A 24,174-nucleotide genomic window follows, 5' to 3' on the forward strand; every position below is an offset into this window, starting at 1 on the left:
ATTAAGAATAATAAAATAATTTGCCAACAAAAATAAACACAATGCTACATGCAAACTGTAGATTACCCTTTCAAAATACTGTCACTGGTTTGAAAAAGGACAGACAAAATAGGAACAGGGGTGTATGTTTTTGACACAAAGACAAGCAATTAGTTGTCCATGCATTTGGATTTAATAAGGAGGCTACTAATAAATTGTTGGGAACACAAAACATCAGGCAGAAAGAACATTTTAAACATTATTTCAAGGAAAAATCTGCCAAGCTGCATAATATTTTATCATGTAAACATTAAACAAACAAGATGTACACACAGGGCTGTTTCACTGAGACTACAAACAGACCTATGCATTTTCATTCAGGTTTTGTCACAGCAAGTGCGTTCAGAGATGACTGTTTCATAATACGTACTGTTACACTGTACAGTTTTTCATGCACAGCTTCGCCACTGTTCAGGCAGGTTGGGTAAATAAGTGGCCGTTATTAGTGTGGCAGGGCCTCTTCTCAGCAAATGACAGTGACAACACTAACGCCGAGCAAAAATTAATCATCTGTTTACAATGTTGATACACTGCTGACTAACATGATTAACACATTATCCATCATCATAGTCGGTCTGCAAGTTTTTGGTCAGTATTCATCAGAGAAAGGAATAATAAATGCACAGCTGACTATAGTACCATCAGCTGTGGGTGAAAGAATTGTAAAGTGCTCACGTTCTTGTTACATTCTCTTGCCACGGGAAACTTTTTAAAAAATAATGAAACTAGATCCATATCCTTGATAGCTTTAGAGTTGTACAAAATATATATTCTTTATGTCGAAGTTACACTTTGAACGTGTAGGTCATAAACTTTTAATTTAGATTAAATTCTTTGCTTCTCCTGTTGTTTTGTCAAGTTCTTGGCACGTGGATGGCCTTAGTTTTCTAAAGAATATTCTCACCAGGCTAAAGGTGAAGCAATGCGAGGGCTCCTGGGGTTTTCTGTGGTTCGCGTCTCATTTAGTGCTCTCTGCAACACAGAGAAAGTGGCATGACAAAACTCAACCCCAATCACTTTGGTTCAGTCAGACTGAAATGGCATCACTTATAGCGTTACTGCGTATTATTTTAAGATGTAGAACACAGTTTCTTCATTTCCATGCATGGCTCACCCCAAATTTAGAGATGAATTCTGCAAAGATGCCAAAGAATGCTTCTGTGGTTGTGGTCTTGCTGTCTTCTCCAAAGTAAGAGGCTACCTTGGTAAACTCTTCCATTGCTTTCTGCTGGTGAGAGTCCAGAGACTGCACAGTTGGATGCGAGTTTTCCAGAAAGCTCTGATACCAAAGTTAAGAGGTCAATACACACATTCTTCTACATCAGTGTCTCGGCAGGCAAATTTGCACTTAATACTTGTGTTACATGAAATATAATTTTCTAATTTCCTAATCATGTTGTGTGTTCTGTAAATGCATGATGTTTAATAAGTAAGGAATAAAACATGACAGGGCATGCTGTTGTTCCAGGAAACTAATCAATGATGGGGTGGTGTGATGAAGCCTAGCATGAAGCAGAGAGCTATTACCACCCCAAGGTTAAATATTTTCATATGATAACACATACTCTTATATAACACAATGTTTTATTCCTCTTATACCACAGCGATTTGTGTATAATTACAAATTTTAATTTATTAATGAATGGCATGTCATTCTTTTTATCCAGTTATAATTACATTTAGGGCGGCACGGTGGTGTAGTGGTTAGCGCTGTCGCCTCACAGCAAGAAGGTCCTGGGTTCGAGCCCCGGGGCCGGCGAGGGCCTTTCTGTGCGGAGTTTGCATGTTCTCCCCGTGTCCGCGTGGGTTTCCTCCGGGTGCTCCGGTTTCCCCCACAGTCCAAAGACATGCAGGTCAGGCTAATTGGTAGCTCTAAATTGACCGTAGGTGTGAATGTGAATCGTTGTCTGTGTCTATATATCAGCCCTGCGATAACCTGGCGACTTGTCCAGGGTGTACCCCGCCTTTCGCCCGTAGTCAGCTGGGACAGGCTCCAGCTTGCCTGCGACCCTGTAGGACAGGATAATGGATGGATGGATAGTTACGTTTAATGCTGTGGTACATCCACAAGACAAGTTAGTTCTTGTTACCACTTACAAGTTATTCCTTCACCAGGCTCTGTTTTTTTTCTCTTGAATTTAATAATAATAAAAATGCAGCTTGTCATGTTACAGAGAAATCAGAAGGCATACACTCATCAGTCCTGAAAATAAGTCCCTGCACCCCAACTTGTGGACTGTTACAAAGTGCTGACAAACAAGACTCCTTCCATAAACGTTAAATAAATGTCACCTTACAGAAAATGCCTCCATAGCAACAATTAGACGTTTCCTTGTTAAAAAAACCCCCAACAAATTCTCTTAATCTGTTGCTTCTATTATGTGGATGTCAAAAACCATCACCAGTACCTTCTGACCTATTAGATTCAAAGTTTCCACAGTACTGTGGAACGCATTTATCAAAGCCAGAAAACTGAGTATTTCTGTGAAAGAGAGGATCAAGAAATTAACGTGATGATGCACCAGTATTGTTAAAACGCTGGGATACCATTACAAATGGCAGGTCCAGTCAAGCACCATCTCATCTCATTATCTCTAGCCGCTTTATCCTTCTACAGGGTCGCAGGCAAGCTGGAGCCTATCCCAGCTGACTACGGGCGAAAGGCGGGGTACACCCTGGACAAGTCACCAGGTCATCACAGGGCTGACACATAGACACAGACAACCATTCACACTCACATTCACACCTACGGTCAATTTAGAGTCACCAGTTAACCTAACCTGCATGTCTTTGGACTGTGGGGGAAACCGGAGCACCCGGAGGAAACCCACGCGGACACGGGGAGAACATGCAAACTCCACACAGAAAGGCCCTTGCCGGCCCTGGGGCTCGAACCCAGGACCTTCTTGCTGTGAGGCGACAGCGCTAACCACTACACCACCGTGCCGCCCAGTCAAGCACCAGTAGTAGGGATTTCAAACCCCACTCTCAATGATACACAACTGCCTGAAATCCACCTTCTATCCTAGACTATCTTTTTGTTTATAAGGGCTGTGCATTAGCAGAGGATACACTCATAACTGCTGCAAATCGATCTTCTGCTGTGGCCGGGATCTTTAGGCAGGCAGTCCTGATTTCCTGGATGGTGGAGTGGAGATCACTGAGGTCTGTTGTAATGGTTCTCTGATTCACTGGGTGCATAGAGAAAAAAAAAAAAATCAGCCAAACATGACTTATGTTATCTGCTAAGCTTTTTAAAACATGTATAAAAGATGATATATGATATAAATACAGTGCATTATTGGCTCTTGTCTGATTTTACCTTTGGCAGCCAGGGGCACTGTTATAAGTTCTCCTGCAAAGTTGAGAAGTTCTGGAAAGTGTTGGCATAGTGATTTGGCTAGAATATGGAGGAAAGTTGACTTTCCATCAACTGTTTTTGTTGTGCTGAGCTGTGGAAAGACAGTGGTTCAGGATTTTCACAACTTTTGATTAAATAAGCCAGTTGAGAAGCTTACAGGGTAATTAACTTAATGGCAAATTAAGAAAAAATAATAATAATAAAACATCCTTGAAACCATCTTTTTGATTTGTATCTACTGTACCTCAGTAAGGAAGTTGATTTTAAAGCCTGTGGGTTTATTTGTCCTGGGTTGGCCATTATTAAGATAGTTTCCCATTGCTAAGACAAACTAAAACAAAACATTATAATAATTATATTTAAGGAAAAGTTCACCATCCAGAATATTAATGCATATAAAATTAGAAGAACAGATGCATGACTTATTACAGTGGCTATAAAAAGTGTACACACCCCATTAAAATGATAGGTTTTTCTGATGTAAAAAAATGAGACCATGATAAATCATTTAAAAACTTTTCCCACCTTTAATGTGACCTATAACCTGTACAATTCAATTGAAAAACAAACAAATCTGTTCGGGGGGAAAAAACAAAACAAAAAAAAAGGTACCACCCTGATTCCAAAAAAGTTGGGACAAAGTACAAATTGTAAATAAAAACAGAATGCAATGATGTGGAAGTTTCAAAATTCCATATTTTATTCAGAATAGAACATAGATGACATATCAAATGTTTAAACTGAGAAAATGTATCATTTAAAGAGAAAAATTAGGTGATTTTAAATTTCATGACAACAACACATCTCAAAAAAGTTGGGACAAGGCCATGTTCACCACTGTGAGACATCCCCTTTTCTCTTTACAACAGTCTGTAAACGTCTGGGGACTGAGGAGACAAGTTGCTCAAGTTTAGGGATAGGAATGTTAACCCATTCTTGTCTAATGTAGGATTCTAGTTGCTCAACTGTCTTAGGTCTTTTTTGTCGTATCTTCCGTTTTATGATGCACCAAATGTTTTCTATGGGTGAAAGATCTGGACTGCAGGCTGGCCAGTTCAGTACCCGGACCCTTCTTCTACGCAGCCATGATGCTGTAATTGATGCAGTATGTGGTTTGGCATTGTCATGTTGGAAAATGCAAGGTCTTCCCTGAAAGAGACGTTGTCTGGATGGGAGCATATGACGCGGTACGCGGTGGTCCGGATCACCGTATTTTCCATACAAAACGAGGGCATTAATTAATTATTTTTCCTGGATTGTGGTCCGGTTCACCGTATGCTGTATTATATTACGATATAAATAAAAACTTACCAAAATCATACTGTGTTTGTCATTTAATACGAGTTTTTTTACAAAGTCGTACATCATTTGTTATTTTTTCTCAAACCGGAAGAGAAATGCATGCGTAAAACACACGCGCAATAAAAGATACCAGTTCTAACGCATGTAAAAAAGCGGGAGCTGCCACGAGGGAAGTGAAAAATAATTTATCTTTATGGATAGGCCTAAACCATGCAACATCACAGTAAGACTTTTTATTTGTCTTCTGAACTTGGTGGTCCGGACCACACCTGAAAACGGCGTGGTCCGGACCACAACGGTAGTCCGGACCACCGCGTACCGCGTCATATGTTGCTCTAGAACCTGGATATACCTTTCAGCATTGATGGTGTCTTTCCAGATGTGTAAACTGCCCATGTCACACGCACTAATGCAACCCCATACCATCAGAGATGCAGGCTTCTGAACTGAGCGCTGATAACAACTTGGGTCGTCCTTCTCCTCTTTAGTCCGAATGACACGGCGTCCCTGATTTCCATAAAGAACTCCAAATTTTGATTTGTCTGACCACAGAACAGTTTTCCACTTTGCCACAGTCCATTTTAAATGAGCCCTGGCCCAGAGAAGACATCTGCGCTTCTGGATCATGTTTAGATACGGCTTCTTCTTTGAACTATAGAGTTTTAGCTGGCAATGGCGGATGGCACGGTGAATTGTGTTCACAGATAATGTTCTCTGGAAATATTCCTGAGCCCATTTTGTGATTTCCAATACAGAAGCATGCCTGTATGTGATGCAGTGCCGTCTAAGGGCCCGAAGATCACAGGCACCTGGTATGGTTTTCCGGCCTTGACCCTTACGCACAGAGATTCTTCCGGATTCTCTGAATCTTTTGATGACATTATGCACTGTAGATAATGATATGTTAAAACTCTTTGCAATTTTACACTGTCGAACTCCTTTCTGATATTGCTCCACTATTTGTCAGCACAGAATTAGGGGGATTGGTGATCCTCTTCCCATCTTTACTTCTGAGAGCCGCTGCCACTCCAAGATGCTCTTTTTATACCCAGTCATGTTAATGACCTATTGCCAATTGACCTAATGAGTTGCAATTTGGTCCTCCAGCTGTTCCTTTTTTGTACCTTTAACTTTTCCAGCCTCTTATTGCCCCTGTCCAAACTTTTTTGAGATGTGTTGCTGTCATGAAATTTCAAATGAGCCAATATTTGGCATGAAATTTCAAAATGTCTCACTTTCGACATTTGATATGTTGTCTATGTTCTATTGTGAATACAATATCAGTTTTTGAGATTTGTAAATTATTGCATTCCGTTTTTATTTACAATTTGTACTTTGTCCCAACTTTTTTGAAATTGGGGTTGTACAATAAGCTGGTTGCATAAGTGTGCACACCCTTAAACTAATACTTTGTTGAAGCACCTTTTGATTTAATTACAGCATTCAGTCTTTTTGGGTTCACACCTGCCATCAATTAAAATGACTGTGATTAACCCCAAATAAAGTTCAGACATTTACTCGGTTGCATCCTCCAGCAAAAGCCAGGGTTCGCAGAGAGCTTACAAAGCATCAAAGGGATCTCATTGCTGAAAGGTACAGTATCAGTCAGGAGAAGAGTACAAAAACATTTCCATAGCATTAGATGTACCATGGAGCACAGTGACGACAGTTGTCAAGAAGTGGAGAAAATATGGGACAACAGTGACATTACTGAGAACTGGAAGTCCCTCCAAAATTGATGAAAAGACATGATAAAAACTGGTCAGGGAGGCTGCCAAGAGGCCTACAGCAACACTGAAGGAGCTGCAGGAATTTCTGGCAAGTACTGGTTGTGTACTACATGTGACGACAATCTCCTGTATTCTCCATATGTCTGGACTATGAGGTAGGGTCAAAGAAAAACATCCAGGCCCGGCTAAATTTTGCAAAAAAAAAAAATCAACTGTCCCAAAAGCATGTGGGAAAATGTGTTATGGTCTGATGAAACCAAGGTTGAACTTTTTGGCCACAATTCCAAAAGGTATGTTTGGTGCAAAAACAACACTGTGCATCACCAAAAGAACTCCATACCCACGGTGAAGCATGGTGGTGGCAGCATCATGTTTTGGGGTTGTTTTTCTTCAGCTGGAACAGGGGCTTTAGTCAAGGTGGAGGGAATTATGAACAGTTCTAAATACCAGTCAATTTTGGCCCAAAACCTTCAGGTGTCTGCTAGAAAGCTGAAGATGAAGACGAATTTCATCTTTCAGTACGACAATGACCCCCAAAAAGTTTTGGAATGGCCCAGCCAGAGCCCAGACCTAAATCCAATTGAAAATCTGTGGGGTGACCTGAAGAGGGCTGTGCACAAGAGACGCCCTCACAATCTGACAGATTTGGAGTGCTTTTGCAAGGAAGAGTGGGCAAATATTGCCAAGTCTAGATGTGGCAAGCTGATAGACTCCGACCCAAAAAGACTGAATGCTGTAATTAAATCAAAAGGTGCTTCAACAAAGTATTAGTTTAAGGGTGCGCACACTTATGCAACCAGCTTATTGTACATTTTTTTTATTTTTTATGTTTTCCCCCCTAACAGATTTGTTTGTTTTTCAATTGAACTGTACAGGTTATTTATAGGTCACATTAAAGGTGGGAAAAGTTTTGAAATTATTTATCGTGGTCTCATAGGTTTTTCTGATGTAAAAAAAAATAATTTTAACAGGGTGTGTACACTTTTTATATCCACTGTAACTCATTTCTGTATGAATGGCTGTTTTGATTATAAAAGTACTTTACCTCCAGGATCTTTGCCAATTTCTTGCTATTTTTTAGCTCTAGGGAGGCTTTGTAGATGCACTCATAACCGATTCGCATTTCTTCAGTTTTCTCCTGCAGGGTGGTTTTAAACAGGAGACTCCGCAATCTGGTTTTATACTCCGGCACTAATAACATCTGCAAGACCCACACAAAGTCATAAGCATTCATAAACAAATCAAATGTCTTCTATATTTTAATGGAACTAAATGGAATTGTTTTTCAGAAATAAAATATCTGCACAGTAAAAGAAATGTGCACCTGAAGGACAAATTTGTCAGGTTCGCTAAGCTTGGCAGGATCCTGGTCATACTGCTGGAACTGTTTAACCTCATCATCATCAGGGGCATACAGCAACAGCTGCTTAATGTGAGAAGGTTCTAGACGCTCAGTGCTCATGGTCATGAGGACCTGTCGTAACTCTGCTGGAGACAGCTTCAGATGGGCTATGAGGATAGCTGGGGAGAGCAACCAGGCAGAGAGTGAGCACACTTCACCTCTTACACTCACCAGACACTTTGTTAGGAACACCCTCCTTTTGCCCTCAGAACAGATTCAAAACTCCATGGCATGGATTCCACAAGGTGTTGGAAACATCCCTTTGAGGTTCTGGTCCATCACATAATTGTTGCACATTTGTCAGCTGCACATTTATGCTGTGAATCTCCTGTCTATCACATCCCAAAGGTGTTCTGTTGGGTTCAGATCTGGTGACTGGGGGACGGCCACTGAACTCATTGTCATGTTCATGCAACCAGTCACAGATGACTTGTGCTTTGTGACATGGTGCATTATCATCCTGGAAGAAGCTATTAGAAGATGGGTAAATTATGGCTATAAAGGGATGGACGTGGTCAGCATCAATACTCATATTGACTGTAGCATTCAAACAATGCTCTATTGGTATTAATGGGCCCAAATTGTGCAAAGAAAATATTCTCCACACCATTACTCCACCACATCCACCACCATCACCACAACCACCACCCTGAACTGTTGGCACAAGGCAGATTGGGTCCATGGATTTACAGTGGTGCTTGAAAGTTTGTGAACCCTTTAGAATTTTCTATATTTCTGCATAAATATGACCTAAAACATCGTCAGAGTTTCACACAAGTCCTAAAAGTAAATAAAGAGAACTCAGTTAAACAAATGAGACAAAATTATTATACTTGGTCATTTATTTATTGAGGAAAATGAGCCAATATTGCATATCTGCGAGTGGCAAAAGTATGTGAACCTTTGCTTTCAGTATCTGATGTGATCCCCTTGTGTAGCAATAACTGCAACTAAACGTTTCTGCTAACTGTTGGTCAGTCCTGCACACCGGCTTGGAGGAATTTTAGCCCATTCCTCCATACAGAACAGCTTCAACTCTGGGATGTTGGTGGGTTTCCTCACATGAACTGCTCACTTCAGGTCCTTCCACAACATTTTGATTGGATTAAGGTCAGGACTCTGACTTGGCCATTCCAAAACATTAACTTTATTCTTCTTTAACCATTCTTTGCTAGACCGACTTGTGTGCTTAAGGTTGTTGTCTTGCTGCATGACCCACCTTCTCTTGAGATTCAGTTCATGGACAGATGTCCTGATATTTTCCTTTACGATTCACTGGTATAATTCAGAATTCATTGTTCCATCAATGATGGCAAGCCGTCCTGGCCTAGATGCAGCAAAACAGGCCCAAACCATGACACTACCACCACCATGTTTCACAGATGGGATAAGGTTCTTATGCTGGAATGCAGTGTTTTCCTGTCTCCTTACATAATGCTTTTCATTTAAACCAAAAAGTTCTATTTTGATCTCATCTGTCCACAAAACATTTTTCCAATAGCCTTCTGACTTGTCCATGTGATCTTTAGCAAACTGCAGACGAGCAGCAGTGTTCTTTTTGGGGGACAGTGGCTTTCTCCTTGCAACCCTGCCATGCACACCATTGTTGTTCAGTGTTCTCCTGATGGTGGACTCATGAACATTAACATTAGCCAATGTGAGAGAGGCCTTCAGTTGCTTAGACGTTACCCTGGGGTCCTTTGTGACCTCGCCAACTACAGCGCCAAAGTATTCATACCCCTTGAACTTTTTCACATTTTTCCACCTTACAACCACGAACTTAAAAGTTTTTTATTGAGATTTTATGTGATAGACCAACACAGAGTAGCACATAATTGTGAAGTGAAACGAAAATGATAAATGGTCTTCAAAATGTTAAACAAATAAAAATCTGAAAAATGTGGTGTGCATTAGTATTCAGCCCCCTGTACTCTGATACCTCTAAATACAATCCAGTGCAATCAATTGCCTTCAGAAGTCATCTAATTCATTAATAGAGTCCCACTGTGTGTAATTTACTCTCAGCATAAATACACTTGTTCTGTGAAGGCCTCAGTGGTTTGTTAGAGAACACTGAAGAACAAACAGCATCATGAAGACCAAAGAACTCACCAGACAGGTCAGGGATAAAGTTCTGGAGAAGTTTAAAGCAGGGTTAGGTTATAAAAAAATATCCCAAGCTCTGAACATATCAAGAAGCACTGTTTAATCCATCATTCAAAAATGGAAAAAGTATGGCACAACTGCAAACATACAGGCTGTCCACCTAAACTGACAGAGTGAGCAAGGAGAGCACTGGTCAGAGAAGCAGCCAAGAGGCCCATGATCACTCTGGAGGAGCTGCAGAAATCCACAGCTCAGGTGGGAGAATCTGTGCACAGGACAACTATAAGTCGTACACTCCACAAATCTGGCCTTTTTGGAAGAGTGGCAAGAAGAAAGCCATTGTTGAAAGACAGGCATAAGAAGTTCCGTTTGCAGTTTGCCAGAAGCCATGTAGGGGACACAGCAAACATGTGGAAGAAGGTGCTTTGGTCAGATGAGACCAAAGTTGAACTTTTTGGCCTAAATGCAAAGCGCTATGTGTAGCGGAAAACTAACACTGCTCATCGCCCTGCACACACCATCCCCACTGTGAAACATGGTGGTGGCAGCATCATGCTATGGGGATGCTTTTCTTCAGCAGGGACAGGGAAGCTGGTCAGAGTTGATGGGAAGATGGATGGAGCTAAATACAGGGTAATCCTGGAAGAAAACCTGTTGGAGGCTGCAAAAGACTTGAGACTGGGAAGGAGATTCACCTTCCAGCAAGACAATGGCCCGAAACATACAGCCAGAGCTACAATGGAATGGTTTAGATCAAAGAATATTCATGTGTTAGAATGGCCCAGTCAAAGTCCAGACCTAAATCCCATTGAGCATCTGTGGCAAGACTTGAAAATTGCTGTTCACAGACGCTCTCCATCCAATCTGGCTGAGCTTGAGCTATTTTGCAAAGAAGAATGGGCAAAAATTTCAGTGTCTAGACGTGCAAAGCTGGTAGAGACATACCACAAAAGACTTGCAGCTGTAATTGCAGCAAAAGGTGGTTCTACAAAGTATTGATGCAGGGGGGCTGAATACTAATGCACACCACATTTTTCAGATTTTTATTTGTTTAAAATTTTGAAGACCACTTATCATTTTCGTTTCACTTCACAATTATATGCTACTCTGTGTTGGTCTATCACATAAAATCTCAATAAAAAACTTTTAAGTTCGTGGTTGTAAGGTGGAAAAATATGAAAAAGTTCAAGGGGTATGAATACTTTTTCAAGGCACTGTATTACAGGCCTTGTTCTTGGAGTGATCTTTGTTGGTCGACCACTCCTGGGGAGGGTAACAATGGTCTTGAATTTCCTCCATTTGTACCCAATCTGTCTGACTGTGGATTGGTGGAGTCCAAACTCTTTAGAGATGGTTTTGTAACCTTTTCCAGCCTGATGAGCATCAACAACGCTTTTTCTGAGGTCCTCAGAAATCTCCTTTGTTCGTGCCATGATACACTTCCACAAACATATGTTGTGAAGATCAGACTTTGATAGATCCCTGTTCTTTAAATAAAACAGGGTGCCCACTCACACCTGATTGTCATCCCATTGATTGAAAACACCTGACTCTAATTTCACCTTCAAATTAACTGCTAATCCTAGAGGTTCACATACTTTTGCCACTCACAGATATGCAATATTGGATCATTTTCCTCAATAAATAAATGACCAAGAATAATATTTTGTCTCATTTGTTTAACTGGGTTCTCTTTATCTACTTTTAGGACTTGTCTGAAAATCCGATGATGTTTTAGGTCATATTTATGTAGAAATATAGAAAATTCTAAAGGGTTCACAAACTTTCAAGCATCAGTGTACATTATTGATGGCATAATGACCCTACAATTTCCATGTAGCAGCGGAAATTAATCAGAGATTTATTAGACCAGGGAAGGTTTTTCTAATTTTCAGCTGTCAAGTTTCAGTGAGCCCACTGTAGCCTCAGATTCCTGATTGCAGGAGTGGAACCTGATGTGGTCTTTTGCCATTGTAGCCTGTTCACCTCAAACTTCAATGTGTTGTGTCCTCTGAGATGCGTTTTTTTTCTTACCACGGTTGCAAAGAGTGGTTATTTGAGTCATTGTAGTATTTGTGTCAGTTCAAACCAGTCTGGCCATTCTCCTCTGACCTCTCTCATCAACAAGATATTTCCACCCACAGAACTGCCGTTTGTTGGATGTTTTTTTTTTTTTGCACCATTCTGAATAGAGACTGTTGTGTGTGAAAATCCCAGGAGATCATCAGCTTCTGAAATATTTACACTTGCCTGTCTGGCACCAACAACTATGCCCTGGTCAAAGCCAGTGACATCACATTTTTCCTCATTCTGATGTTTAACGTGACCATTAACTGAAGGTTTTGACTTGTATCTGCATTATACACACTGCACTGCTGTCATACAATTAGCTGACTGGAGAACTGCAGGAATGAACAGGTGTTCCTAACAAAATGGCAGCTGAGTGGATATAGCTAGCAAATCTTTTTTTTGTCTTCCTCCATTATGTGCTGTTAATCTAAATAGTTCTATGTTTTACTGTTGATATTTCAAATCTAATAAGTATATACACTACCGTTCAAAAGTTTGGGGTCACTTTGAAATGTCCTTATTTTTGAAAGAAAAGCACTGTTCTTTTCAATGAAGATCACTTTAAACTAATCAGAAATCCACTCTATACATTGCTAATGTGGTAAATGACTATTCTAGCTGCAAATGTGTGGTTTTTGGTGCAATATCTCCATAGGTGTATAGAGGCCCATTTCCAGCAACTCTCACTCCAGTGTTCTAATGGTACAATGTGTTTGCTCATTGCCTCAGAAGGCTAATGGATGATTAGAAAACCCTTGTACAATCATGTTAGCACAGCTGAAAACAGTTGAGCTCTTTAGAGAAGCTATAAAACTGACCTTCCTTTGAGTAGATTGAGTTTCTGGAGCTTCACATTTGTGGGGTCGATTAAATGCTCAAAATGGCCAGAAAAATGTCTTGACTATATTTTCTATTCATTTTACAACTTATGGTGGTAAATAAAAGTGTGACTTTTCATGAAAACCACAAAATTGTCTGGGTGACCCCAAACTTTTGAACGGTAGTGTAAGCAAAGGTTAGGCTTCCCATGATTGCACATTGAGACTAGGCATACAGTACTTTAGCATTCTTTACACAAGACATTTGCATCAATACACCTTCAAGTATTTTATATTCCTTTTCAAATTCAGCTATCTCAGTCTTGGGTGCAACCTGGATAACCCCTCTGTGAAGCAATCCCTGTTATACTCACAAGCATTGTAGGCCTTTTTATGAGAGAGAATCTCGACCACGTCTTTCTTTTTAAAGCTCTCAGGTAGAATGGTGGGCTCTGGAAGAGAAACTGACACATTTAATTACATTGTAAGGATCGGTTCTCCTGGAGCCAGCAGAGGGAACAATAAAAGGAACATCATGAGAATAAAGAAAGATGCTGAGATGCCAGTGTGGGAGGGGAGGACACTGTGAATGGATAGACTGTAAGTGATCCATGAGAAATTGTATACGTGATGAGCTGAAAAAGCACAAACATAGATAACACAAATGAGATGTATGTTAAGTATCAATGCAGATGTTAATAACATATCACAATGTGTAATCAGCAAAGATGCTTTGGTAAATGTTTCTTGATGGTGATATTGACATGAATAATTGTGACATTCCAAACTTACTGGAACCTGTGTGCGTGCCAAAGTGCAGCTCCAGATTGAGGTATTTCACCATGTCACTCAATTTACCATAGTCAGGGTCTTCTCCAAGCTGGCAAAAGAGCAGAAAGAAGCATCATCAGACCATCATACTTGGATTGCATTGTGCTTATTGTATAACAAACTAACCTGTCCCCAGATAGTGCCTTCAGAATTCTCCACTTGTTCCCAGCGGAGCCGCTTCACACTCATGTGGTTGGTATCTGAAGACTGAGGGGTTGGTTTTGGCAGAGGTGGGGGCTCACAGGGTGGGGGCAGTGGAGGTGGAGGTGGTGGTGGTGGTATTATCTTTGAGATGGTACTCTCATAGGTCTTACTGGTAGCATGTGGTGAATCTCTCTTTGCTTTGGACTGCATGGCTGAGCTCTGTTGGCTCTGATAGATGGACTGGGTGCGGTGCCTCAATGGGAGGTGTGCGGATGTGTAAGCAGGCTGAGAGGATGAATGAGGGGGCTGTGTGGATGTGTGAGGAGGCTTTTGGGAAGTGTGAGGAGGCTTTTGGGAAGTGTGAGGAGGCTTTTGGGAAGTGTGAGGAGGCTTTTGGGAAGTGTGAGGAGGCTTTTGGGATGTGTGAGGAGGCTTTTGGGATGTGTGAGGAGGTTGTGAGGATGTGTGAGGGGATGAATGCAGGATGGGGTGGGCTTTGGGTTGGTGAAGTTGTTGGCTGGCATGAACAGAGGGCTGAGAAAAGGGCTTTCGGGGCTGTGTGTGATGGAACCTTGTCTCTTGGCATGTAGGCAGCACTTGGTGAAGAGATGGCCGACTGGAGAGGACGAACCGAGGAGGGGGTGGTGGAGGGGGTATGATGGGGTGGTTCTGAAAGGCCGGAGGAGGTTGAGGCATATGTTGTGGTGTGAGGCAGATGGGGGAAGGTGTGTCAGTGAACTGAATGGGTGGGGGCGGGGGCGGTGGGCTCTGAGGAGGGGGTGGGATTTGCTCTGATTCAGATGAGTAGGTTAATGAGCTTGAATCCTCAGTGCTGCGGTCCTCACTGCTTGCGCTGCTAGCTTGACGAGACAATATGTTGTCCTGTTCTTCCTGGAAACTCATCTGTCAAAGACACATGCACTCGTTATGTCTCTGTATATATAAACTATTTAGATTAGTCAAGCACAATACACACACACACACACACACACACACACACACACACACACACACACACACCTCTTCATAGTCATTCTCGCCTCCCAGAAAATTATCCACAATAGTGACTCGGTGGCCGAGCTGTTCACTCAGGGCATCCAGGAATTTGTTTGTGTCTTGGCTGCGTGGAGGTCTGGAGAAAGTGAAGAGTTTTCTTCGACGGGACTGAGGGCTGGAGGTCTCATCTGAGTGCTGAGGGGAGGTAGGAGAGCTGTCGAGGCTGACATAGGGGTTAGAGTCCATGCTTCCAGGAGAAGGGATGGTCTGCTGGTAGAGATCATACTGAGGGCTGGAGCAGGGTTCCTTCCAAGTCAGAGACAGGCCTGACTTACGGTTCCCTGTACAAGGAACAAAATATTTTTAAGGGAGGATGATGGATTACAGATTATGTGCATATGTATCTATGTGTCAATTTTTATGTTTTCATTTATATTCAGCCATCATAATCAGGTAACTTTTCAGAAATGTTTTATAACAGCCATGTTTGTATCATACTTCACCTCATCAAGGACCAGTTAACCATTTCATTTCAGAGACACTGGGTGGCATTATGAGTGTACCTTTTTTAGCATGTGTGAAGGAGGGAGTGAGTGCATGGCTGTCAGCATGGCTCATGCCCTCATTCCCAGGTGAGGAGTTACTCTGCAGAGGCTTGCTGTTCTTCACCGTGTATGCACTCTCCAGTTCTGTGTACACTCCTGATATCTACAGGTTTTTATGTGGTTAGATGACAATGGCATGACTGAGTAGAAGCAATTGAAAATGCAAGAGGTACTTGGCAAGTGCTGAATGGTACCCACGTGGTTCAAATCTGGGGACTCTGGAAAGGAGGTCCCATCGCCACATTGTCTTTCTCCTGGGGTAGCAGGCTCAGTGAAAGTCCCTGAGGAGAAAGATCACTGTCCAGCACACAGTACCCCAAAGCAAGCTGACAAGCCCTCCCCCCAATGAAAACACAGGCACAAACAGCAGTTGTTTGTAATTCACCTTAGCGGTAAGGTTGTTGGACTGAGCAAAAAGCTACTTGCAAAACTCGACACATAGCAGCAGTCTTATTGAACCATAAACATTAGACCTGACATGGCTAGTTGTTTAAGGCTCCATAAGAACAAAGTAATGATTCTATAGCATAATGTAAAAATGGGGGTGGAGGAGTCATAGCTAATATGAGCTAGTGTAATATGATCTACATTTACAGAAGCCTCCATACTGATGAATATAAAACATACCCATTCCTAGATGAGTGCCAATAATACAATCATCTGAGCTTCTTTCTCGGACACTGTTTCGGTGGGATGTTCCAGTCACTCTCATGGAGCTGCTTCGTCTGTGACTTTCTGTGCCTAGTTCAGGCTCTGCCAGCACACACCGAAAGGGGATTAAATAAACAGTGTAAACAAGAAAAAAAATACGAAAAAATGTCTAAAATACATTATTTAACATTTATACAAGCAATAATATTCATGTCTAGTTCTTAATCAAGCCTACACGGACTACACAAAGGTCTTCACTGCACACCTGCTCCTTTGAAGCCCAGGAAGCGGGAGATCTTGCTCTTACAGCGCTCCTGCTCCTCGCAGGTCAAAAGCTGATAGATGAACTGCCAGATCAGCTGCTTGGCAGGAGTGTCCAGCACAGGATAAACATCCACAATGAGTGTGTCCACATTTCTGGATTCCAGAGAGACATGGGAGGTATTTCAATGACAGAAAGACAGCACTCCCTGTATGCTGTCTCAGTGTAATGGCAAGTTCTATAGAAAATCCAAGAAAACCCACGCAGAATGTTCTGTATGCATCTATTTGTGCCAGGAACTGCAGCTATTTTTAAAATGCTCTGCACATTGATTTCACCACTGTGAGGCTGATGAAATATTTCAGGCCTTGGGAATGCTGTACTCTGACATTTGTCCTGAAAAGCACGTTACTCTCAGTGACCGTTAGTTAGTTTTCTTCAGACTTCAAAAGTTTCTGTCAAAATTTGTTGGGGATTTACAAAATAATTAATGAATACATTTGTCTGCAGTAAGGATGCAATGCGAGATTTTGATATCTGAGCAAATGACAAATTATCTCAAAAGGTGAGGTGTAAAGACGATATCTTTCTCCATAAGACAGAATATACCAACCCACATAAAACTGGTTCTAAATCAACAGCCTGAGAAGCTTCGTAAGTACTGCTATGATGACATTAATAAAAGTAATAAAGTTTATTAATAACAGGTGAACTGTCTAAATCTGTGCTGTATTTGATGTGTGACAGCAGGAGACAGTAACCTGTGCTGAAAGAAGGTCTCAAGAGCCTTGCAGATGGTGTATCTCTCTTGCGTGGTGAGGAGGTGCTCAAGCTGCTGACCGAAGGTGCGGCCGTGTACACGGATGCTAGGAGGAAGGATCTCTGCTACCCACTGCAGGGAGCTGAGGGCAGGTGAGTGAGAGCAAGGAAGTGCGGGAGTCTCCTCGGTTTCAGAGTCTGATGGAGAGTATAGGACAGGCCCCTCCTCCACCACCAGAGTGGGATTTGCACCGCTGCCCTGAAGCATTGATACCACCTTCTCATGGGAGCAATTCCTAAACAAACCGCAAAACTGTGTTTAGGAACTCTTGGCTTTGTTTGCTTTATAAAAACTATAATTATTTGAAAGGATTCAGGGAGTTGTTTATTATCCTAGTACAAGTGAACATTATTATTATAAACACTATTATTGACCTCTTAATCTCCTTTACATTTCCAAAGCGTAAAACATATTGTGCAGCAACAACATGGAAATTGAGTGGATTTTACAAGGTTAAGACTTTTATTATTATTATTATTATTATTATTATTATTATTATTTCAACAGTATTATTTAATCAGCAGCACGTCCACATTCCTATATCACAAAAAGAAGTAGCTCATTATCCTTTGAATGAATGAATATTTAGCTTTAACCACAGAGTACAAACACACACTGATCATCCATAACATTAAAACCATCTGCCTAAAATTGTGTAGGTCCCCTTGTGCTGCCCAAAACAGCTCTCACCTGTCTAGGTATGGACGGCACAAGACCTACAAAGGTGTGCTATGGTATCTGGCACCAAGACGTTAGCAGTAGATCCTTTAAGTCTTGTAAGTTGCAAGGTTAGGGCCTTCATTGATCAGACTTGTTTGTCCAGCACATTCCATACTCAATCAAATTGAGATCTGGGGAATTTGGAGGCTAAATCAACACCTTGAACACTTTGTCATGTTCTTCCAACAATTCCTGAGCAATTTTTTGTAGTGTGGCAGGGTGCATTATCCTACTGAAAAATGCCACTGCCATTTGGGAATAGGGAACCTTCTTCCACTGCTCCTTGGTCCAGTTCTGATGCTCACATGCCCATTGTAGGTGCTTTTGGCGGTGACACCTAGCACCTTTCTATCACAGCCAGCATGAACTTTTTCAGCAATTTGTGCTCCAGTAACTCTTCTATGGAATCAGACCAGATGGCTTGCCCTCACTCCCCACATGGATCAAGGAGCCTTGGCTGTCCATGACCCTGTTGCCAGGTCACCAGTTGTCTTTCCCTGGATCACTTTTGGTAGGTACTAACTACTGCATACTGGGAACACCCCACAGGACTTGCCATTTTGGAGATGATCTAACCCAGTCATCGAGCCATCACAATTTGGTCCTTTGTCAAAGTCCCTCAGATCCTTACGCTTGCCCATTTTTCCTGCTTCCAACACATCAATTTTGATAACTAAGTGTTCATTGCTGCCTAATATATCCCACCTCCTGACAGATGTCATTGTAATGAGATAATCAATGTTATTCACTTCACCTGTCAGTGATTTTAATGTTATGGCTGATTGTTGTAATTTTCCATCACATATTTTGAGCAATAAGTGAAGAACAATAATATTGAGTGTCAGATAAAAAACCCAATTACTTGTACCTCAGAGAACAATTAATATTGTTCTAAGCTCTACTTATAACTGACTTGGATTAATGGCCCAGCAAGTCATCCACACAACAATATCCTTATTATCAATCTAAATTTGCTCACAAGATAAGCTTGCAATCCCTTACCATTTTATATACACAATATAAGTACTGCATTTGTAGTTGAAAGTAGTTAAACACTGCAGCTAAATATTTTGTGAGAAAAAAAATTATTCCATTCAGTATCTCATAAAAAGATGAAAACTTCTCATATATATAACTTACCTCATATCCAACCCATTGAGAAACAGAATGCGATCTCCTGGTTTAAGTCCACACTCCTCAGCAGGGCTATCTGGAGTAGGTGAAGAAACAAGACACAATGAGAGATATATTTATCTTAAGTATATTTTTTGTTATAGAGCAGCATACTGTATGCTTTAGTATAATCAGAATTTTTCAGTGTTATCAATTATTTATTTGCCCCTCCTTGAACTGCCACCTTATTGTGGTGGAGGGGTTTGTGTGCTTGAATGATCCTAGGAGCTATGTTGTCGGGGGCATTATGCCCCTGTCAGGGTTTCCCAAGGCAGACAGGTCCTAGGTGACAGGCCAGACTAAGAGCAGTTCACCAAAACCCCTATGGAGAAAAATCCGAGGACCGTGACGTCGCCCGGGATGACGCAGCCGGGGCCCCACCCTGGAGCCAGGCCCGGGGTTGGGGCTCGTATGCGAGCGCTTGGTGGCCGGGCCTTTGCCCATGGGGCCCGGCCGGGCTCAGCCCGAAGAGCTGACGTGGGCCCGACCTCCTGTGGGTTCACCACCCACAGAGGTAGCAGTAGGGGACTGGTGCAATGTGGATTGGGTGGCAGTCGAAGGCAGGGGCCTCGACGACCTGATCCCCGGACACAGCGGCTGGCTGTTGGGACATGGAATGTCACTTCGCTGGGGGGGAAAGAGCCTGAGCTTGTGCGGGAGGTTGAGAGGTACCGGCTAGAGATAGTCGGGCTCACCTCCACGCACAGCTTGGGCTCTGGAACCCAGCTCCTCGAGAGGGGCTGGACTCTCCACTTCTCTGGAGTCGCCCGTGGTGAGCGGCGGCGGGCTGGTGTGGGCTTGCTTATAGCTCCCCAGCTCAGCCGCCATGTGTTGGAGTTTACCCCAGTGAACGAGAGGGTCGCCTCGCTGCGCCTTCGGATTGGGGAGAGGGCTCTTGCTGTTGTTTGTGCCTATGGCCCAAATAGCAGTATAGAGTATCCGGCCTTCTTGGAGTCCCTGGGAGAGGTACTGAGGAGTGCTCAGACTGGGGACTCCATTGTGTTACTGGGGGACTTCAATGCTCACGTGGGAGATGACAGTGACACCTGGAGGGGCGTGGTTGGGAGGAACGGCCTCCCCGATCTGAACCCGAGTGGTGTTTTGTTATTGGACTTCTGTGCTAGTCATGGTTTGTCCATAACGAACACCATGTTCGAGCATAGGGGTGTCCATAAGTGCACGTGGCACCAGGACACCTTAGGTCGGAGGTCAATGATAGACCTTGTAGTCGTTTCATCTGATCTCCGGCCCTATGTCTTGGACACTCGGGTGAAGAGAGGGGCTGAGCTGTCAACTGATCACCACCTGGTGGTGAGTTGGATCCGCTGGCGGAGGAGGAAGCTGGACAGACCTGGCAGGCCCAAACGTATGGTGAGGGTCTGCTGGGAACGTCTGGCCGAGCACTCTGTCGGGGAGGTCTTTAACTCCCACCTCCGGGAGAGCTTTTCCCAGCTTCCGAGGGAGGCGGGGGACATTGAGTCTGAGTGGACCATGTTCTCTACCTCCATTGTGGACGCAGCTGTTCAGAGCTGTGGCCGCAAGGTCTCCGGTGCCTGTCGTGGCGGCAATCCCCGAACCCGGTGGTGGACACCAGAAGTAAGGGATGCCGTCAAGCTGAAGAAGGAGTCCTATCGGGCCATGTTAACCTCCAGGACTCCCGAGGCAGCTGACGGGTATCGGCAGGCCAGGCGTGCTGCAGCTCGGGCAGTTGCGGAGGCAAAAACTCGGAACTGGGAGGAGTTCGGGGAGGCCATGGAGAAGGACTATCGGTCGGCCTCGAAGAAATTCTGGCAAACCGTCCGGCGCCTCAGGAGGGGGAAGCAGTACTCTGCCAACACTGTTTACAGTGCGGGTGGGGAGCTGTTGACCTCGACTGGGGACATTGTCGGGCGGTGGAAGGAATACTTTGAGGATCTCCTCAATCCCACCGTCATGTCTTCCACTGAGGAGACTGAGGCTGATGACTCAGAGGTGGACTCGTCCATTACCCAAGCCGAAGTCACTGAGGTGGTTTGCAAGCTCCTCGGTGGCAAGGCACCGGGGGTGGATGAGATCCGCCCTGAGTATCTCAAGTCTCTGGATGTTGTGGGGCTGTCTTGGTTGACACGCCTCTGCAACATCGCGTGGCGGTCAGGGACAGTGCCTCTGGAGTGGCAGACTGGGGTGGTGGTCCCTCTTTTTAAGAAAGGGGACCGGAGAGTGTGCCCCAATTATAGGGGAATCACACTTCTCAGCCTCCCAGGGAAGGTTTACTCCAGGGTACTGGAGAGGAGAATTCGACCAATAGTCGAACCTCGGATCCAGGAGGAACAATGCGGTTTTCGTCCTGGTCGCGGAACACTGGACCAGCTCTATACCCTTCATAGGGTGCTCGAGGGTTCATGGGAGTTTGCCCAACCAGTCCACATGTGCTTTGTGGATCTGGAGAAGGCATTCGACCGTGTCCCCCGTAGTATTCTGTGGGGGGTGCTTCGGGAGTATGGGGTTCGGGGCTCTTTGCTAAGGGCTGTCCGGTCCCTGTACGAACGGAGCAGGAGTCTGGTTCGCATTGCCGGCAGTAAGTCAGACCTGTTCCCAGTGCATGTTAATTAATTAATTATTTGGCTTCTTCAAACCAGGACCTTCAGCATGCACTGGGGCGGTTTGCAGTCGAGTGTGAAGCGGCTGGGATGAGAATCAGCACCTCCAAGTCCGAGGCCATGGTTCTCGACCGGAAAAGGGTGGCTTGCCCTCTCCAGGTTGGTGGAGAAGTTCTGCCTCAAGTGGAGGAGTTTAAGTATCTTGGGATCTTGTTCACGAGTGAGGGAAGGATGGAGCGTGAGATCGACAGGCGGATCGGTGCAGCCTCCGCAGTGATGCGGTCGCTTTACCGGTCCGTTGTGGTGAAGAAGGAGCTGAGCCAAAAGGCGAAGCTCTCAATTTACCGGTCGATCTACGTTCCGACTCTCACCTATGGTCATGAGCTTTGGGTAATGACCGAAAGGACAAGATCGCGGATACAAGCGGCCGAAATGAGTTTCCTTCGCAGGGTGGCTGGGCGCTCCCTTAGAGATAGGGTGAGAAGCACAGTCACTCGGGAGGAGCTCGGAGTAGAGCCACTGCTGCTCCACATCGAGAGGAATCAGCTGAGGTGGCTCGGGCATCTTTTTCGGATGCCTCCTGGACGCCTCCCTGGGGAGGTGTTCCAGGCATGTCCCCCCGGGAGGAGGCCCCGGGGAAGACCCAGGACACGCTGGAGGGACTATGTCTCTCGGCTGGCCTGGGAACGCCTCGGTGTTCTTCCCGAGGAGCTGGCCGAGGTGTCTGGGGAAAGGGAAGTTTGGGCTTCCCTGCTTAGACTGCTGCCTCCGCGACCCGGTCCCGGATAAAGCGGAAGAAGACGAGACGAGACGATCAATTATTTAACTTTCATGATTCAACTCATCTGCTACAGTCCCCGCTGAAAATATTGGAACAGCAAGGCCGATTCTTTTGGTTTGATATATATCAAGAGCCCGGGTGCCTGGAGCACACCAGCGTAGTCTCCAAGATCATAGAGGACGCAAAAAGGAGCCGGGGTGATCTTGCAGTACTGTGGCTTGACCTAGCAAACGCCTACGGCACAATCACCCACAAGCTAGTGGAAATAACTCTAAGGACTTATGTTCCAGAGCGATTCCAGAGTCTCCTGCAGGGATATTTTGAGAGGTGTCAGATGCGCTTCACCTGAAGGAACTTTACTACCAACTGGCAAAGGCTAGAGGTGGGGATTGTTACCGGTTGCACAATATCAGTGGTCCTGTTTTCTGCAGCAATGAATCTTCTTGTGAAATCAGCTGAGAAACTGCGGCGAGGTGCAATACTGTCAAGTGGCGTCCAGCAGGTACCCGTTAGGGCATTCATGGACGACCTGACAATTACAGCCAAGTCAGTACCAGAGGGAAGATGGATTTTGGAGGACCTGGTGGAACTCATGGATTGGGCAAGAATGGAGTTTAAACCAGCAAAATCCAGGAGCCTGGTGCTGAGGAAGGGGCAAGTCCAGGATCATATCCACTTTAACATCAAGGATGTCACTATTCCAACAGTACGAGAGAAGCCTGTGAAGAGCTTAGGCAAGTGGTTCAGGGCAGACCTCAATGACAGAGAGAGCGTGAAAGAGATGCTCATTCAGGTAGACAAGTGGATGACTGCTCTGGACAAGAGTGGATTACCCGGAAAATACAAGGCCTGGGGGTACCAGTACGGGGTCCTCCCAAGAGTGTTCTGGCCACTACTCGTGTACGAGGTCCCTGTGTCCACAGTGGAAAGGCTGGAGAGGAAGATCAGCTCCTACCTGAGGAGATGGCTTGGGGTCCCAAGAAGCTTTTGCTCAATTGGACTCTACAGCACTGGGAGCAAGTTGCAGATGCCAGTTACTTCAGTGGTGGAGGAATTTAAGATGGCAAAAACACGCCAGGCAATGATGTTGCGAGACAGCAAGGACGAGAAAGTTCGCCAAGCAGGAATCAAAGTCAAAACAGGTCGTAAGTGGTCAGCAAATAAGGCACTGAGAGAGGCAGAAGACCGTCTGCAACAGGCTGACATCGTTGGCACGGTGGCCCAAGGGAGGTTGGGCCTGGGATGCATCACAAGGGCAAGCTGGGCGAAAGTGACCCTGAAGGAGCGCCGGGGTATGGTGCAGAAGGAAGTCCACAGGGCAGAAGAGGAAAGCAGGCAGGCCAAGGCAGTGATGATGGGCAAACAGGGTCGCTGGACTAGGTGGGAGGGGGTGCAAGAAAGGACATTAACGTGGCAGGACATGTGGAACATGGAGGGCTATAGAGTGAAATTCTTATTGTGCTCTGTGTATGATGTCCTGCCAACACTATCAAACCTTCACACATGGGGGTTAGCAGAAAGTCCATGCTGCACACTCTGTGGAAAACCAGCTAACCTTGAGCACGTCCTTTCCTCATGCCGTTTAAACCTGGCAGATGGGAAATTTCGGTGGAGACATGACCAGGTTTTGACCAAACTGGTGGAAGGTTTGGAGCAGGCCAGGAGGAAGCAGAGAAAGACGTTTAAAGGACCACAGTACATCAAGTTTCTCAGGGCAGGAGAGACCAGCGTGTCACAACCAACGGCGAGAGGGATCTTGGCCACAGCAAATGACTGGGAGATGC

At 44.3% G+C, this 24,174-nt stretch overlaps 1 protein-coding gene across 1 annotated transcript in view; it reads right to left on the minus strand.

Annotated features, from left to right (window-relative positions):
• Window positions 1-24,174, minus strand: part of grid2ipb (glutamate receptor, ionotropic, delta 2 (Grid2) interacting protein, b) — a 50,007-nt gene continuing 25,833 nt past the window's right edge. The window contains exons 4-20 of the mRNA XM_060939704.1: window positions 18,998-19,067; window positions 17,079-17,372; window positions 16,321-16,472; window positions 16,032-16,157; window positions 15,603-15,685; window positions 15,363-15,507; window positions 14,824-15,140; window positions 13,786-14,706; window positions 13,621-13,708; window positions 13,203-13,280; window positions 7,757-7,953; window positions 7,478-7,633; window positions 3,645-3,731; window positions 3,362-3,491; window positions 3,112-3,230; window positions 1,154-1,318; window positions 1-1,011 (exon numbers count right to left, since the gene is read on the minus strand). Coding sequence (XP_060795687.1) covers window positions 940-1,011; window positions 1,154-1,318; window positions 3,112-3,230; window positions 3,362-3,491; window positions 3,645-3,731; window positions 7,478-7,633; window positions 7,757-7,953; window positions 13,203-13,280; window positions 13,621-13,708; window positions 13,786-14,706; window positions 14,824-15,140; window positions 15,363-15,507; window positions 15,603-15,685; window positions 16,032-16,157; window positions 16,321-16,472; window positions 17,079-17,372; window positions 18,998-19,067 — 3,200 coding nt within the window. The 3' untranslated portion in view covers window positions 1-939. The remainder of the gene's footprint in view (window positions 1,012-1,153; window positions 1,319-3,111; window positions 3,231-3,361; window positions 3,492-3,644; window positions 3,732-7,477; window positions 7,634-7,756; window positions 7,954-13,202; window positions 13,281-13,620; window positions 13,709-13,785; window positions 14,707-14,823; window positions 15,141-15,362; window positions 15,508-15,602; window positions 15,686-16,031; window positions 16,158-16,320; window positions 16,473-17,078; window positions 17,373-18,997; window positions 19,068-24,174) is intronic.

The sequence above is a fragment of the Neoarius graeffei genome, chromosome 14 (assembly GCF_027579695.1).
Source record: "Neoarius graeffei isolate fNeoGra1 chromosome 14, fNeoGra1.pri, whole genome shotgun sequence".
NCBI lineage: Eukaryota > Metazoa > Chordata > Actinopteri > Siluriformes > Ariidae > Neoarius > Neoarius graeffei.